The sequence below is a fragment of the Gallus gallus genome, chromosome 8 (assembly GCF_016699485.2).
Source record: "Gallus gallus isolate bGalGal1 chromosome 8, bGalGal1.mat.broiler.GRCg7b, whole genome shotgun sequence".
NCBI classification, from domain to species: Eukaryota; Metazoa; Chordata; class Aves; order Galliformes; family Phasianidae; genus Gallus; species Gallus gallus.
Genome location: NC_052539.1, coordinates 7,369,935 through 7,384,350, shown reverse-complemented (window position 1 = coordinate 7,384,350; position 14,416 = coordinate 7,369,935). Strand labels below are relative to the sequence as shown.

The 14,416-nt window shown below is 40.3% G+C and overlaps 1 protein-coding gene across 19 annotated transcripts in view; it reads right to left on the bottom strand.

Moving 5' to 3' along the window:
• Window positions 1-162: 162 nt before the first annotated feature.
• RC3H1 (ring finger and CCCH-type domains 1) overlaps window positions 163-14,416 on the bottom strand; it is a 59,088-nt gene continuing 44,834 nt past the window's right edge. For 9 of the 19 annotated variants that reach the window (XM_046898243.1, XM_040705257.2, XM_015290529.4 and 6 more), the window contains 6 exons: window positions 13,440-13,650; window positions 12,956-13,046; window positions 12,685-12,820; window positions 10,524-10,694; window positions 9,800-9,915; window positions 163-8,673 (listed from right to left, as the gene is read on the bottom strand). In XM_046898243.1, the coding sequence (XP_046754199.1) occupies window positions 8,520-8,673; window positions 9,800-9,915; window positions 10,524-10,694; window positions 12,685-12,820; window positions 12,956-13,046; window positions 13,440-13,650 (879 nt within the window). In that variant the 3' untranslated portion in view covers window positions 163-8,519. The remainder of the gene's footprint in view (window positions 8,674-9,799; window positions 9,916-10,523; window positions 10,695-12,684; window positions 12,821-12,955; window positions 13,047-13,439; window positions 13,651-14,416) is intronic. The other 10 variants (XM_046898246.1, XM_046898249.1, XM_046898250.1 and 7 more) reach the window with 5 other exon arrangements.

Here is a 14,416-nt window from a genome sequence, read left to right as displayed (position 1 = left end):
AACAGACAGCCCATAGAAGCAGCTGCTTCTCTGCTGTTCAGCATCTCTCGTGCCCCAGCCCCAAAGAGAACCAACGTCTTGGTCTGAACCCATACACCATCAGGACATCACACCCAGAGTCCAGAGGAATGCACATTCATCCGAGACAGAAAATGCGAGATATTTCAGTGTTCTCCATTAATTTATCATTTAATATAAATGCTGACAGAAAAGCAGATAAGACCTTGTAGACACTTCCATCTATTTACAGACCAAGTAGTGAATCACCACCTTTCCACCGGTTCAAGTGTTTGTTGGATCTGCAACTCAAAAGACTCTCAGACACTGTGTGGAAGCAAGGTGAGGCCGAGCCAGCTTGAACAGGGAGAAAAGCAAAGTGAAGAGAGGAAAGGAAACAGCATTTCAACATATGGCTTTTTCTATGTCACCATCATGCACACACAGTAAGTCTCCGCTTCCTTGCTCTTTAATACAAGTGACACCGTTGGCTCTGTAGTTTAAGGAAGAAACAGGGAGACAAATACTGACTTTCAGACCTCTGGACCTTCCTTGCCTTTTGCTTCCTCCAGCCCGCTCCGTCCTACTGCAGCACAATACCTGGCAGGCTGTTCTTCCCACTATAAGAAGTCTATTGCAGGAGTAAAGACAGAGTCAGATACAGTGACCTCTTCTACTCCTTTTGTCATCTGGGTTTTCCCAAAAGGCAGGAAAGCATCTAACGTTTCAAGGAGAGGTATCACAGTGCCTTGCAGGCTCAGTGTGTGTACAAGGCTTCCAGCTTCCCCTGAACTTGCAAAGAATTCATTTTATGGAATTCTTCTCATACGCTCTACTTCATCTCTACTCCTATTGAAAGCGTTCCGATAGTTACACACAATACATATCCACAAAATCACTCCAACAGTCAGCCATCCACATAAGGCTTAAGAATTATTTTTCAACGGGGAAGCAAAGCAGGAAAGGAAGAAAAACAGGGGGAGAAGAAAAGCAAGAAAAGAACCAGCTCAACAAATGGGAATAACGACGCTTTGTTTAGCACTGACTTATGAGAACAGCAGACAAGGAATTTCACTTATCCAAAATCCTAAATAAATTCAAGAAATAGTTCATAACCTGACTCAACAAATCTCATGGTCTCCTTTATTACCTAGACTATCCTTTTTATTTTTTGTTAAATATACCTCTGCAGGGCACAATCACATACAATCAATACGATTGGAAAATTACATGAGCTCTATCCCAAGCATATATGCACCAATGTTAAAAAGTTATTTAAAAAACCAAACAAACCAAAAAATAAACTCCACCCAAAAAGGTGATAATGACTGCAGTATGTCTCGGGGAGACTGGTACAGAACTAACAAGATCAAAAAAAAAAAAAACAAAAAAACCTAGGCTTATAAAAACAAGAGAAAAAAAAGTCATCTATAGAGAAATCCCACAACTGGAAGCAGATATTTCCAATAGGGAGTGGGAGCTGTTGCACTGACCATCCCGCAACTCTTCTTCCCTCTTCTCATGCATGCTTTGCCTCACCTCTTCCTCCCCATAGCAACAAATACAATAGGGAAGGAGCTCCTGACACTATGCTACTGGGTATAGAAAATGGGGAAAATAATCAAGTTACAGCACAGTTGCTAAGCTGACTTCAAGGAAAGCTCCTCTTAGCACAGAGGCTGCTTACACAGCAAGCAAAGGCCAAAGGGGTAACGGGAACTCCTTAAAATTAGAAAAACCAAGCCACTTGGTGTGCTAGATTTGCCCATGTTACAGCAGCTTCCCGCAGAAGGGGCTGCAGATAGAAGGGGCCAATTGTAAACTGTGTAGCAGCTGTGATGCAAACAGGGTTTCCACTCTCCGTTGCTTTATACATTTATAAAGTGCTGCCACCAAGTTTTATTTTAAAAAGCTGGAAATAAAGAGGTCAGTGCACACGTCCAGTTGTGGGATTCATCCAGTACACAATCTGGTTTGGATGCCAAAGACTTGTGAGTACTGTCTGCCACAGAACTATCGATAAATCCATTTAACGTTACAAAGAAGCAAATAATTTCTTAAACACCAAATACTCCACAAGGTTTGTTTTTTTTTTTTCCTTACACATGTATTTTCTCCCATTCACATTTCATACGTAAACCCATTATGTGTAATGCGTTGTGTTTTTGTCAGAGACACTGCACCACCCGTTACTCCTGTTTTTCTCGAGGTTGTGTTTCCTTAACCTGAAGCCGATGTTGTGTTTTCCTACAACCCTGTTGTTTCCTGGAGTAGGAAAACATTCAAACGGTGTGCTGGATGCAGCTAGGCACCTAAACTGCCCAGCATGCTGAACTGCACTGCAATCTGCACTGAGGTCATACACCAAAACTCACTGAAATTACACAGATTGACTGGGAAAAATGGTTAATTATTTATGTTACTAAGCTACAAGACATCCAATTTTGATTACTACGGTCACAGATTTCAAGCTTCTAATGACTGGGATGCTTCTGATGCAGAAAGAAGAGGATGCAGAAAAATCCAAATTCCCATATGCTCTTTTTATTAGGAATTTTCAGAAAAAACTGCACCCTCTTAACTTATAACAGCGTTCAGAGTTTCCACCACATGGTGTTATTCTTGCCATTAAAAAAACATAAAAATCAGTACTAAGTCTGTTCTCCTCTCCCTTCTAATCAAGGCCCTACCTGCATCACAAGAAGTGCCTTGCAGACTGTGATAACAATGAACTGTTACTTTCTTCTTCCTACACAAGAATAAAGACCATTCATTAACTAGGTAAGGGGACTTGGCTGGGATAACATTCCCCAAAATTGCTTGCTTACTTAACTGAGCGGATCTACTCTTTAGCCTCTTTTTTCCACCTTTCAGTAGGAATTAATGCGCTTGATAACAGGTGAGTGTGGAAAACAGAATCCCCAATGAAGTGTTTGACATTCCAAGCTATGTTTGATCTGAGAAACAGATCAATCTGTGCTACACAGACTGCGTGCTCAGGTACCACAAGCAGCCGCCATCCAACTTCTAGCACCAAGGTCAGATCTCACTCTTCTCAAATTCAGACTTTATGCAAGCCAGGCAGATGGTCTTTCCAATTCACACATCTAAACTCCCTTTTAGACAACTCAAGAACTTTGCTTCCTTTTTTCATCCAGGGAAATTGATCTGTTGTCATACAGAAGGTTGAGCTGCTGACAAACTTGATTTTTTTTTTTTTTTAGCTCAAAGTAGGAACCGATGTTTTGTAAAAATGAACAATGACCAAATCTGAATATGACACTGAAATCATAAAAACAGCCAGCCTTGCTCTGTGTTCCTTCCAGCTATTCTAAGACTACAAATACTTCATAGGCACATGGACATACACAAACTTGCACACTGCTGATATAGGTTTTCTTTGTTTCCCACTTTAGAATAGGGAAGATGAGTCAGCACTCCTGCTGCTGAGCCTGCTGACTATTAGCTCTGAATTTGTTGGAGCATACAAGTAGGTGTGAAATAGCTAGTTTATACTGCTAGTTTATACTCAGGAAACTATCCTGTAGTCTACTTCCTTATAGTTCAGATTAGAAGTGGAAATGGCAGCGAGGAGTTACACTCCTTACAGATTTCTCTCTGAACCCAAAAACTTGAGTAACAGTCTGCAAGAATTTAAGTTAGATCAAGGAAGGGAAATGCAAGTGAAATTCTACTACTGTCAGTGAAAAGCCTCCTTCCTAGTCCTTTCTAAAAGGATTTTGCCTCATTCTTGCTGTCATGAGACGATGTAGTCGTATGAGTTTGCTTCTTACTCATCTAATTTAATGCTAGTTTGACATATCTTTTCAGTTTCAAAGGGCATTCAATAGTCGCATTTGTAGCACAGATTTATCTTTTACTGCAAATTAAAATAATTTAAATCAGTATTCCAGTCAATTTAAACTAAGACAAGGCTTCTTCAATTATATACAATTTCTGTTTCTTCTCCCTCTCTAAATGAGCCACTCGAGCAGCTGGGAGAGCACACGAGAGACAAAACATGTCAGAATACCCCAGATACATCTCAGTACATCTCACATTGTATGACTACATGGAATGATTTTCCACAGTACAATGCATGGATAAGGCTTGACAATTGTTCAGATTTTAAAATTTCTATTAGGATAATACAGTCAACTCACAAAACCCTACAAAGGTTTGACAATCAAATGGCTACACCAGGAAAAAAAAAAGTGTAAAGCACAAGTCTTTGGCTCTCCTTTAAAGAAAAACAGCAGTTTACCATGTTTATACAGATCCCTCGTTTGCCTACCAGTAGGGGCAATATCACATTTGTGCATCACTGAGTAATAACACCATTAGAAAAGGCAACTTCACAGAAGTTATTGGCTAAGCGAATTCATTTGAATGCTCTGTTTTGAGGCAGCAAGCTGTCACTGTTACACAATCAGGGAGGGTGAATGGGCAAGCCAAGAAGGAAAGAAAGGAAGGTATGGACAAGAGGCAGAGAATAAAGCTCGAAGGAAACTAGACAGAAAAGAAATTGAGGGAAAAAAGGGGACAACAGTACTCCAAGTTTTTAAAGGTGCTCTGATATTAAGAAAAAAAGTGCTATTCTAAAATGGGACAGGATACAATAACACACAAAAGGGGCAGAAAGAAGTATAGATTTCTCTTATATAGAGAACTAGGGCATAGGAGAGGATGCAGTGATGTTTACAAGAGAAGAAGGAAAATGATGTCACAGAATAAACCAACATCGCTTCAACACTGGCTGAATCACTGACATACTGAAGCTTAACCTACCACCTGAAGCTTCCCATTCTGGGGGGGTGTCCATGCTGGAGCTGAAACTCAGGTGTCAACAACTGTCCAAAGGTGTCTACTGCAGGAGAATATCCAACCGACCTATGAAATGGTGCTCTTAACACCATTGTAATACAGTTTCTTCTTGCTTTAGTAGGAGGACTAAACTGCTTTACAGACGAGACCAGCTTCATGGAGGTAGACAGTACTCCTGTACAACGGGGGCCATGGTGGGGTATAGAGTCGCTCCAAGAATTTTCACTCTCTGGTTACATACTGTAACTGTCAGTGCCTCCACTGTATGTAAAACTACCTCCTCTCCCAGGTTTTTTTTTTTTTTTTTTTTGTAAAAAGTCAAAATTTTAGGTGCAGCTTTCAGAAAGAATTAAAAACATGCACTATCCATTGCTATTTGACTGTTTCATCAACTAAGTTTTTCCAGAGAAAGAAAGGACAAGAGGAGGGGGGAAATAACAGAAATCAATATTGCTGGTAGATATTAAACAAACTATCTAACAAGCCAAACTATAATACTGGGCAAAGAGGCCATTCACCTGGACACATTGATCACAGCAAGGACACTACGCACAAAGTACAGCACGGAGAGCTGGACACAGGAGAAGTAACAACAATAAGGTCTCCCTTCTAATCCATGTTTTGGAAGCATTCGCTATATGTAGGACAGTAGAGGCAATCTGAAAGATTTACTGCTAACAGAATACCTCCAAGGAGCAAAAGCAAAGAGAAAAGGAGTAATTCCTAATACGGAAAGGCAACTAGCTGGCACAAGTAATAAAAGGTAAAACAAAGTTCTCTGCTCCTCCAGATTTTCTTACTAGTGTTGAAAAGAAATCTGTAGTTCCAAACATATCATAACCGTTCCTGAACATTGAGTTCACATAAAAATTATTGCAATTAACAATAGATACCTTCTGGGCTTGTTGTCCTAGGTGAGAATATTGCACTAATTATCTCAACAAAAATGAGCTCCCTGTGTTGATAAAGACACAGCAGGAAGTACACTAAAACCAAGGAAGAGCAGGCTGACCTGACGGTGGAGCTCTGTGCTCAGGAATGGGAGGACACAGCGCCGTGGAACGTGTAGCTCCTCACCATACTCAGAGCAGAGAAGGGAGGAACAGACCTGCCAGGCTCTAAACTGCATCAGCCTAGCTCTGCTCTGCGCCAAGGGAACGGCTGTGCTGCTAGGCTTCAAGTAGGAGATGTGGATGGATGGGGGCTGGCAAAGTTCTAGCGCCAAGATGGTTCTTTGCGAAAAGTTAAGAGGGGTCGAAGAAAAAATAAAAGCATGCTTTAAAACTACTCTTAGCAGTTAAGAGGCTGAAGCTCAACTAAGAGCAAAGTAAATATGCGTGAAGATATGGAGAACATGGGTGTGTGCTGAAAAATGTCTTTATTTTCACTCAGTGCTTCTACCTCCCAGATATCTGATCAAAACAGCTGCGCTCATGCGAAAAAATTCTTAAAACATACCCAATATATATACAGATATAACTATGTATATATGTATATATATATTTATATATAAATTTTTATTTAAATAAAAAAGAAAGCTCGAATCCCAAGCCAATATGTGTATCAAATCCTTGACCAGCCAGGTCTGTAGGGCATAATCAAATTCAATGTGAAATAGTATACAAACGCGGTGCCTTGACTGGGCAAATTAAATAATTGCTACTCAAAAGAGTCTTCTGTTTGGACTCTCCTACTGGTAGGCAACAGTGGGACTGTATCCCCTCCCACCCCCCATATTTTGTTTTATTTAACAGTATGATGAATGCAAAGCTTAGCCCAAGGTTGCTATGACCTCAGCAGGAGTTAAGGTTAAGGAAAAAAAACAAACAAACAAACAAGAAAATTATTAACTCTTGCTTTACCCAACCAAAGCAATGCAGTAATTTATTACATAACCAGTGCTTTCTGATTTAGTAGTCTAACCCAGAAAGAAAAAAAACGAGAACAGGCCAAGAAGGTGCAGAGGGAGTAGCACTTCAAAAATCAATCTCCATAAAGTTCTTCATATACAGGGTCTCACCCCAGCGCATGCCAGTAAAGTCAAAAAATGTGCAGCAAGAACAAGTCCCTTGTTTCTTGAAAGAAAACATCCAGAAAGGCTTATGGTTCCTCCAGCTCATGCTTACAAAGCATCTACTCTAGAAGAAGTAGCACACTAGGCCTCTCAAACCAAATTTACTTTTCACTATAACTGATAGGATCAACGCTGCACCTGAAGTGGAATTTTTGATGCAGCTTTTCTCCTATGAAATAAGCATCTGGGAAGGATTCAGTGCAGCAGTGACAGACAAACTGCAAATTGATTCTGAGGTCTGTGACACACAGACCCTGAACAATGGGAACTTTCAAAGAGAAAAAACAATTCTCCTCTGTTTTTGAGAGGCCAACATTGCTGATGTGCACAAATCAAAGATGACATCTCTGTCAGTGAAAGGCACTCAAAACAGCATCACAATTAAACATCTGATGTGCCACCAGCAGAAAAAAAAAGATCATTATTATATGTTTAGTAATAAAATAACAATGAAGAAATAACAAAGGCAAGAAATGCCGAGAGGGAGGTGCACACAAAAGACCTGTTTAAGAAAGCAGAGTGGTCAGTGAATCCCTCTGCGTTAACCTCACTGTATGCACTCTGGGCAAGCTTATTTTAAAAGTGGGAAAAAACAACCAATCAAAAAAAAAAAAATAACACTGCGTGACCAAATACAGTTCAGCAGTTCATCTGCAGTTAACATCCTTTCAGCAACTGCACAGCCTTATATTCTCCCTGCTTGCTATTTCTAGAGACCTTGCCTCACTAACGCTGCATGACCTTCACTGGTTAGTTCAGCCTCCCTACCCTGAGCCTCAGCTAAACAGCTCCAGAAGTACCCATGCTGTGGTATATCTGTTTGCATTCCGCTGAACTCCACCAAAAAAAAAACCCAAAACAATAAGAAGGACAGCAATCTTCAAATAAAAATAATAAATGTCTGACATATCATTTGTTCTTGTTTTAATCACACATGCTGTGCAGGAGCTTACACTTTGGACTGCACCTGTTGTATTGAAAAAGATTTTGTCACGTTTAAACTTACAGGAGAATAGGTCTCGCACAAGCTGGGCTCAGTTCCTACAGACAAGGGGAGAAATTGTTCTACGAATTAAATTTGCTGCACATCTTCTGACACTGCAATTCAGAGCTACTCTACAGCTCTCCTTCCTCATTTACCTTTAGATCATACAAAGGAAGTGGCCAGGTTGCTTTATTTGCCAAGAAATTAAAGTGATAAGGAATTATGCACTGGGTATGTAATAATACCAAAAAAAAAAAAAAAAAAGAAAAAACCTACTTCATTAAGATCATACAATTAATCAAACAGAGTATATATATAATATCTTTTCTTTTTTTAAGCCCTGGGACCCAAGGCGTCCAAAGTTATTAAAATAAAGTTCATTCACAGAACAAAAACAAATTTAATTTGAATCGCTTGCAGATACTGCTAATTTTCATTTTTTTTTTTAATTAAAAAATGCGTTAATGTGAACTATGTGCAGGATTTGTTTCTAGTATTTGTGTTTGTGCACATTGCCTCTGGACCTGCTGCTCTGCTACAGCTGTTGCTCTTGGGTTTCTCCAATCACTCCTGGAATAAAACGTGATGGAAGCTACCAACACCCCAGCAAAAGGAATTCTGGGGTACGTTGGCCTCACTTCATGGAGCAGATGTGGGTGTAACACCCATCCTCTGGGAATCTTGGCTGTCTCCTCCTCCCTCCGGGTCCTCCGACAGGCTGAGAGATGCTGCCTTGTTTGACAGGAGGCTGATGTTTTCTTGTGTCAAGGCCGATCCATTTGGAACATCGCTGCTGAAAAAGTTGTGAGGAGAAAGGAGATGAGATGAAGAGGAGTAATTACTGAGCTTTGAAAGTTTAAGTGAAAGGACTTCAATACTTGTTGTAGCACCTCAATGAGCAGTTCTGAACATGTGTAAACACAAGCCCTGTACAACGAATAGGCTGTCTGCTACGCTTCAGATCTCATCAAGATGACAGAAGACTATATGAAAACAAACAAAACCAACTGCCTTTAGTATTCCAGGTAAGTTCTGCATGAGACACACATTCATTCGAGAATATTTAACATGCATGGATATATGGAAGTTGTTTCAAATTCATTACTTTCAGGGTTTCGTACTGAAATTGCGGCTGAAAGTTTCCATTCAGAGGTCTCAGTCTAATAGTTCAAAGGAGAGCTAAGAGTGGCTATAAGAAGTGTGGACTTCATAAACTACTGAAAAGGATACATTTTCTGAATAAATACACTTTCAGAATAAATATGCAGGTTCCAAACCACTTGCATGAAGTAAGGTAGCCTTGACTCAACGAAGCATCTGCAGCATTTGAGCCTTTCTGAAAACATGTGAGTATCTGCAGATGCTTTTAGCCAATGAAAATAGTCACTGCAGATTTCCCAGCACTGCCAGCCAACAACTCATTTCAACTGAGTATCAAACTAATCCTAGAATCTATACTGAAAAAAAATTACTGCCTTCTAATAAAAATGAACTTGGTTTCAAAGCTACGTACCTTCCTAGACAACATTCACATTACAAACTGTAGTGGGATGGAATGACCTCCCCCTCACACTTGGAACATTTATTTGAAACTAAATCAGCAGATAATGATTTCTTCTATGGTCATTGTACATCTCCCACCCCTCCCTATTAGTCATCCAATATTGACTAGATGGACTTCTAGTCTGAAAAATACAGCAATTTTTCTGCTGTGTTAACTATTGTACAGCTAGCTACCCATCAGTTGAAATGGCCCTTAATTCACACTTGCACTATAAAAATTGGATTTGTACAATCTTTTCCTAGCAGTTGCTTCCACATCAGAAAGATGAGGCAAGGGGTATTTATTTATATAACAGTCTGACCCCAATTAAGCCATTCCCCTGTTGTGCAAATAAAGCTTGTAGTATTCATTTTACCTGAATGCCAGTGCGAGGTCCTCAGCTGGAACCTTGCTTTGTGGTTCTAATTGTCCATTTTCTGTCTGTTTAGTGGTGCCCAGTTTGTTTTTTATATCCAGTGAAGACTGGCTTTCCTTTAAAAAAAAAAAAGAGGAGAGAAGAAATAACTCTTTAACACGGTGTTAAAAGAACTTGGGACTTTGTTCTTTGGGACCAATGATGGAAGCCTGTAAACTGGAGTTGCACAGCGTAGCCCACAAAAGCCATGAGACAAGAAAAGAGACTTGGTAAGATACTCTCATCATCTCAGGATGTAGTACTTCCTGAAAGGAAGGGATAATTCTTGTAACAACACGCAAAGACCACAGACTGTAACAGCACAAAGACCACTGAACACTAGCCTACACCTGCAGGAGATGTTTTCTGTACTAAAGTGATTTACACAACTCATAGCACAGCGATCTTGGAGACGATTCATATTTTCAACAAATCCAATGCCACACTTATTTTCTAACAGCAACAAAATAAAAGCAAAGTATTTTAAAGTGGCTCAAATTCAAATCCTTTACGAAGAATCACGAAACTTCTCTGGAGGTTTCAAAGAACCAAGAGGTGAATACGGAGATGGGTGACTCCGGCTGCTGGCAGCCAGCAGAGAGCCGTTTTGCTGAGGTGAAAGGGCTTCAGGCAGCTACACAGCCCTCCACTCCACCTCTCTGCCTCCCACCCCCACAGCACTCACCATGCTCAGCTCCCGGGTTCTCTTCCCAATTTCCCTTTCCACCTGGTGTAGCTCCAAGCTCAGCTGTTCACTTGAGATCATCCCAGGCCACTTGGGAGGTGGGGGTGGGGGCTGTGGTTGGCCTGCCAGGGTAGTCGCCTCCCTCTGCAACAGCAGCCTGTTACTAACAGCCTAAATGCATAAAGCCAAGCACATACACAACTGAGCACATGGCACACCAAGCACAAAAAGGGCACTAGGCCATAACTCTGGAGTACTGCTTATTTGTAAAACCAAGGCCTTCTCACTCCATGCTTAATAAGGTCCCATCTGAAATAACTTCAGTGCAACTTTGAACATCTCTTCTACATACAGACATATCTTTTCATTCTTCAAGCGTTAAATACCTTTTACTGTAACAAAGTTGCATGGATTTTCCCTGTATGCCTCTCCCTTCCTGGAAGTAAGGTAAAGCACAAGAGCAAAAACTCTTTTGTTAGCTACCTGTTGAGTAAAAGGTAAAAGCAGATACATAAACCTGCTGCTTTGTTTTATAGTGTAGAATTTATCACAGCTCTATGTTAGAGTTCAGTACATATATAAAATAATGGCATAATATGTCATTCTCTACCAACCCAGATAAGGAAGCACAGGAACAGAGAGGATCAGAAGACTGTAGCCACAGGTTACCAGCAGCCAAGTTAAAAACAGTAACCATGTCAGCCACTCCAAAAACCTGGTAACATCTGAGAATGAGATCCATGAGTTTGTGCTATGCATTTAAACACAAAGAACTTCACCATCTACTTACAGCCAAGCATATGGCCAGTCTACAAGTAGAAGTGCTCATTAATTTGACAAAAAAGCAGGAGAGTCTAGTTATTTATGCTCAGACTTGAATTTTAGTGACCGTGACAACCTGGTAACAGGCAAATTATAAAGCTTCCTGTATTTCAAATAGATACAACTTGAAAGCAGCAGTTACTCACAATAACCCGTGAGTTCCAACAAATCCAAATTATGGTAAAATCAAAGTCCAAACTCAACTATGTAGGATTTAACACGGACACAATTGCACTAACAATGAGGAGGAGAGGCAGGCCGCTCAAGGTTTTTGAAAACTTTCCAGTACTCTTCCATTATGGCAAAAGTAGACATGCAAAATTTTAAACAATCTCTTCTCTTGTTCCCAAACAAGAGCACAAGAACACAAGTTATGTTTCAAGTATCTAAAAAATATACACTTCTTGTAACTGCTGCTACCACCTCAAATTTGTCAGCTATTATGACAAACCAGCAATAATCCTTCTGACTTAACACAAGTTCTCACATAACCACAGCTTCAGTAGAAGCTGCTACCCACGCACTACTTACAGCAATTCCTCCTGCAAATACAACTGATGAGTGGTTGCTGAGGAACCTAGAATAGTATTTCTAGTGTTTTCTGAAGACAGAGGATGTTTACTGATTTCTCCTCCACAATGCATTAAGAAAATGAAAAAAAAAGAAAAGATTTGCTATATCCATTGCTTCATTATGCCTTGATATTTCTCCTTCTATTTCAATCTCACAAAATACAAACAAAAATTTCAGCTCATTAATTACTTTACAAATGCAGACTCTCATATTACTTTATGTTGCAAGTGGCAACATTTCTTCTAAACGGAGACAAAATATTAAGCTTTACTTTTTTCAGCTAACTGTAGTTAATAGTTATTTTTCACTTTTGTGGCTTGTGCTACTTAGGAAGAAACAGGTACAACACAAAGCCAAACATGAAACAGATGAAAGTCACACAGCTGTCTGCACATAAAATCAGACATTTTCAGTGCCAGTGTAGCCAAGAGGAACAAACATGCACTTAAAAAAAAGTTTGCCTCTGAGCGAACAGGTGAACATAGAGGGCGAGTGAGAGAGATAATGAAAGCAAACATGAATGAGCACAGAGTGCAGATTCAAGTATGGTGTTGATTTGCTTAATGCGAAGTCCAGGGAAGTTTCTGCTGCTAGGCAAAGTAGTTTACACTTCTACCACAGCCCTGATGTCTGTCGTCAGAATTAATATTGATACCGAGTATTATTACAGAGAGAAGTATCATCAACGTAAAAAAAAAGCAGCTCTGTTAGCTTCAACTCTCTCCTCCTACCACTACTCATCACTCTTACAAATGCTGCTACCAACCTCTAGTCCTCTCATTTGTGTCTGCTGGCTAATCTGATGGTCCACTTGCTGCAGCTCCATGCGCAGCTGTTGCTCCCGCTCAGCTGACGGCAACTGTTTTCCATGACCAGCCACATCTGACATGGACAGTCTCTCCCTTTTGGATCAGAAAAACAATGAGAAGCAAGGAGATTAAAAAAAAAAAAATTAACCAAGCTGGTACAGAAGGAAAGAGACAAAGAGGAAAATCTTAGAAAAATGCAGAAGAAAAAAAAATGTAAAACATTCCTACCTGTCATTGAAACGTCCCTGAGAAGGTATATTCTGATGGGGAGAATATGGAGAGCCCCCCCAGCCACCATGAGTTCCATAAGGACTGTAGTCTGCCAGCAAACAAGGAAAACAAATCATGTTGCAACCCTACAAAATTATCACTTAAATCATTCAGCTAGCTCATACCTGAGAAAGCAGCTAATTTCTAGATTCTGCTGCAACAGATTTAAAAGTAACCTCATCTCAGAGGGACCAACAGAACAAATTAATTTTCCCGTATCAGTGTCAACAAGTTACCAATGCACATTCTGTGTGTGAACAAATCTGTCCTTGGAACAGGAAGGAGCAGCAGGCTTTTTATCTGGGTTTCTCAGTCTCCCATAGCTCTAATAGTTATTTTAGGGTCATAACATACAACTTAACTATGTTTCTGAGGCAAGAAAGAAGTTCACAGAGGCTGCCTTCAGCTTGTACTATACCACAGCACTGAAGTACACACATACCTGAAATGATTGATTTGGTGGAAGCTCCCTGAACTGCCATGGCCTGAATGGGACCAGAATTCTGGTACATCGCTTTGGAAGTACGAGAGATAGCCCCAAATCTTGACACAGTTGGTCGGTCTCCAAATGGAATGAGGTCATCATCACCAGCCTCTGCTGCTCTTCTCTGCATGTCTAATCGTTGGTCACGCATGGCTTTACTATCCACGTTCTAGACAAGAGATGGGAAAGAAGAAGTTAATCAGAAGAGAACAAAAACACACTCCTTTTAAAACAAGCTGGTACCAGTTCAGTAAGGATCTCTCCTATTCTGTTTCTTCATCTTTCAAACAGCCTTCCTGTTCTGCAGTTTATATCTCCACTGTTTATGGTTCACATATCATTAATAGTCTAGTTTAAGATGTTCACTACTACCACCAATGTGAAACAGTTGCAAACAGAGCAAACCAAGAGAAGAGAGCAGGAGCCAAAGGAAGACAGAGAAGGCTTAGTGGGACAAGCAGTGAAGAACTAGAGAATAAAATCAAGGATTAGATCAGTAGGCATCACTGAGGAATACGCAGTCCTTCCACAGTCCAAAAGAAATGCCTCTGAAGCCCAGGGTTAAGACCTTTATCATCTAACAGCCCGCAGATGACTCAGAACTGGAATCAGTCAGTAAAACACTTACTTGGACACACATAATACATCTCTCCATAGTTAGATTTTTCTTTAAGCAGTAGTACTGTTTGGAACACGCAGGTTTCTAACTGAGGCTCGTAGTCAATGCTCTTATGGGCCACAAATGACCAGACACAAGTCAATTTTAAGGTCACTTCAGTACGGCTCAAAATTAAAACTATGCAAGCGTTCAGTGAGGAGAGGATTGCTGGAAACTGATGAGGTAACAGAGCTAAACAGGAATAAAGGGATGAAAATAGAAATCACAGCTGAGCTGAAAACTGAAGAAATTTAACATGCTGAAAGACGCATTAGGC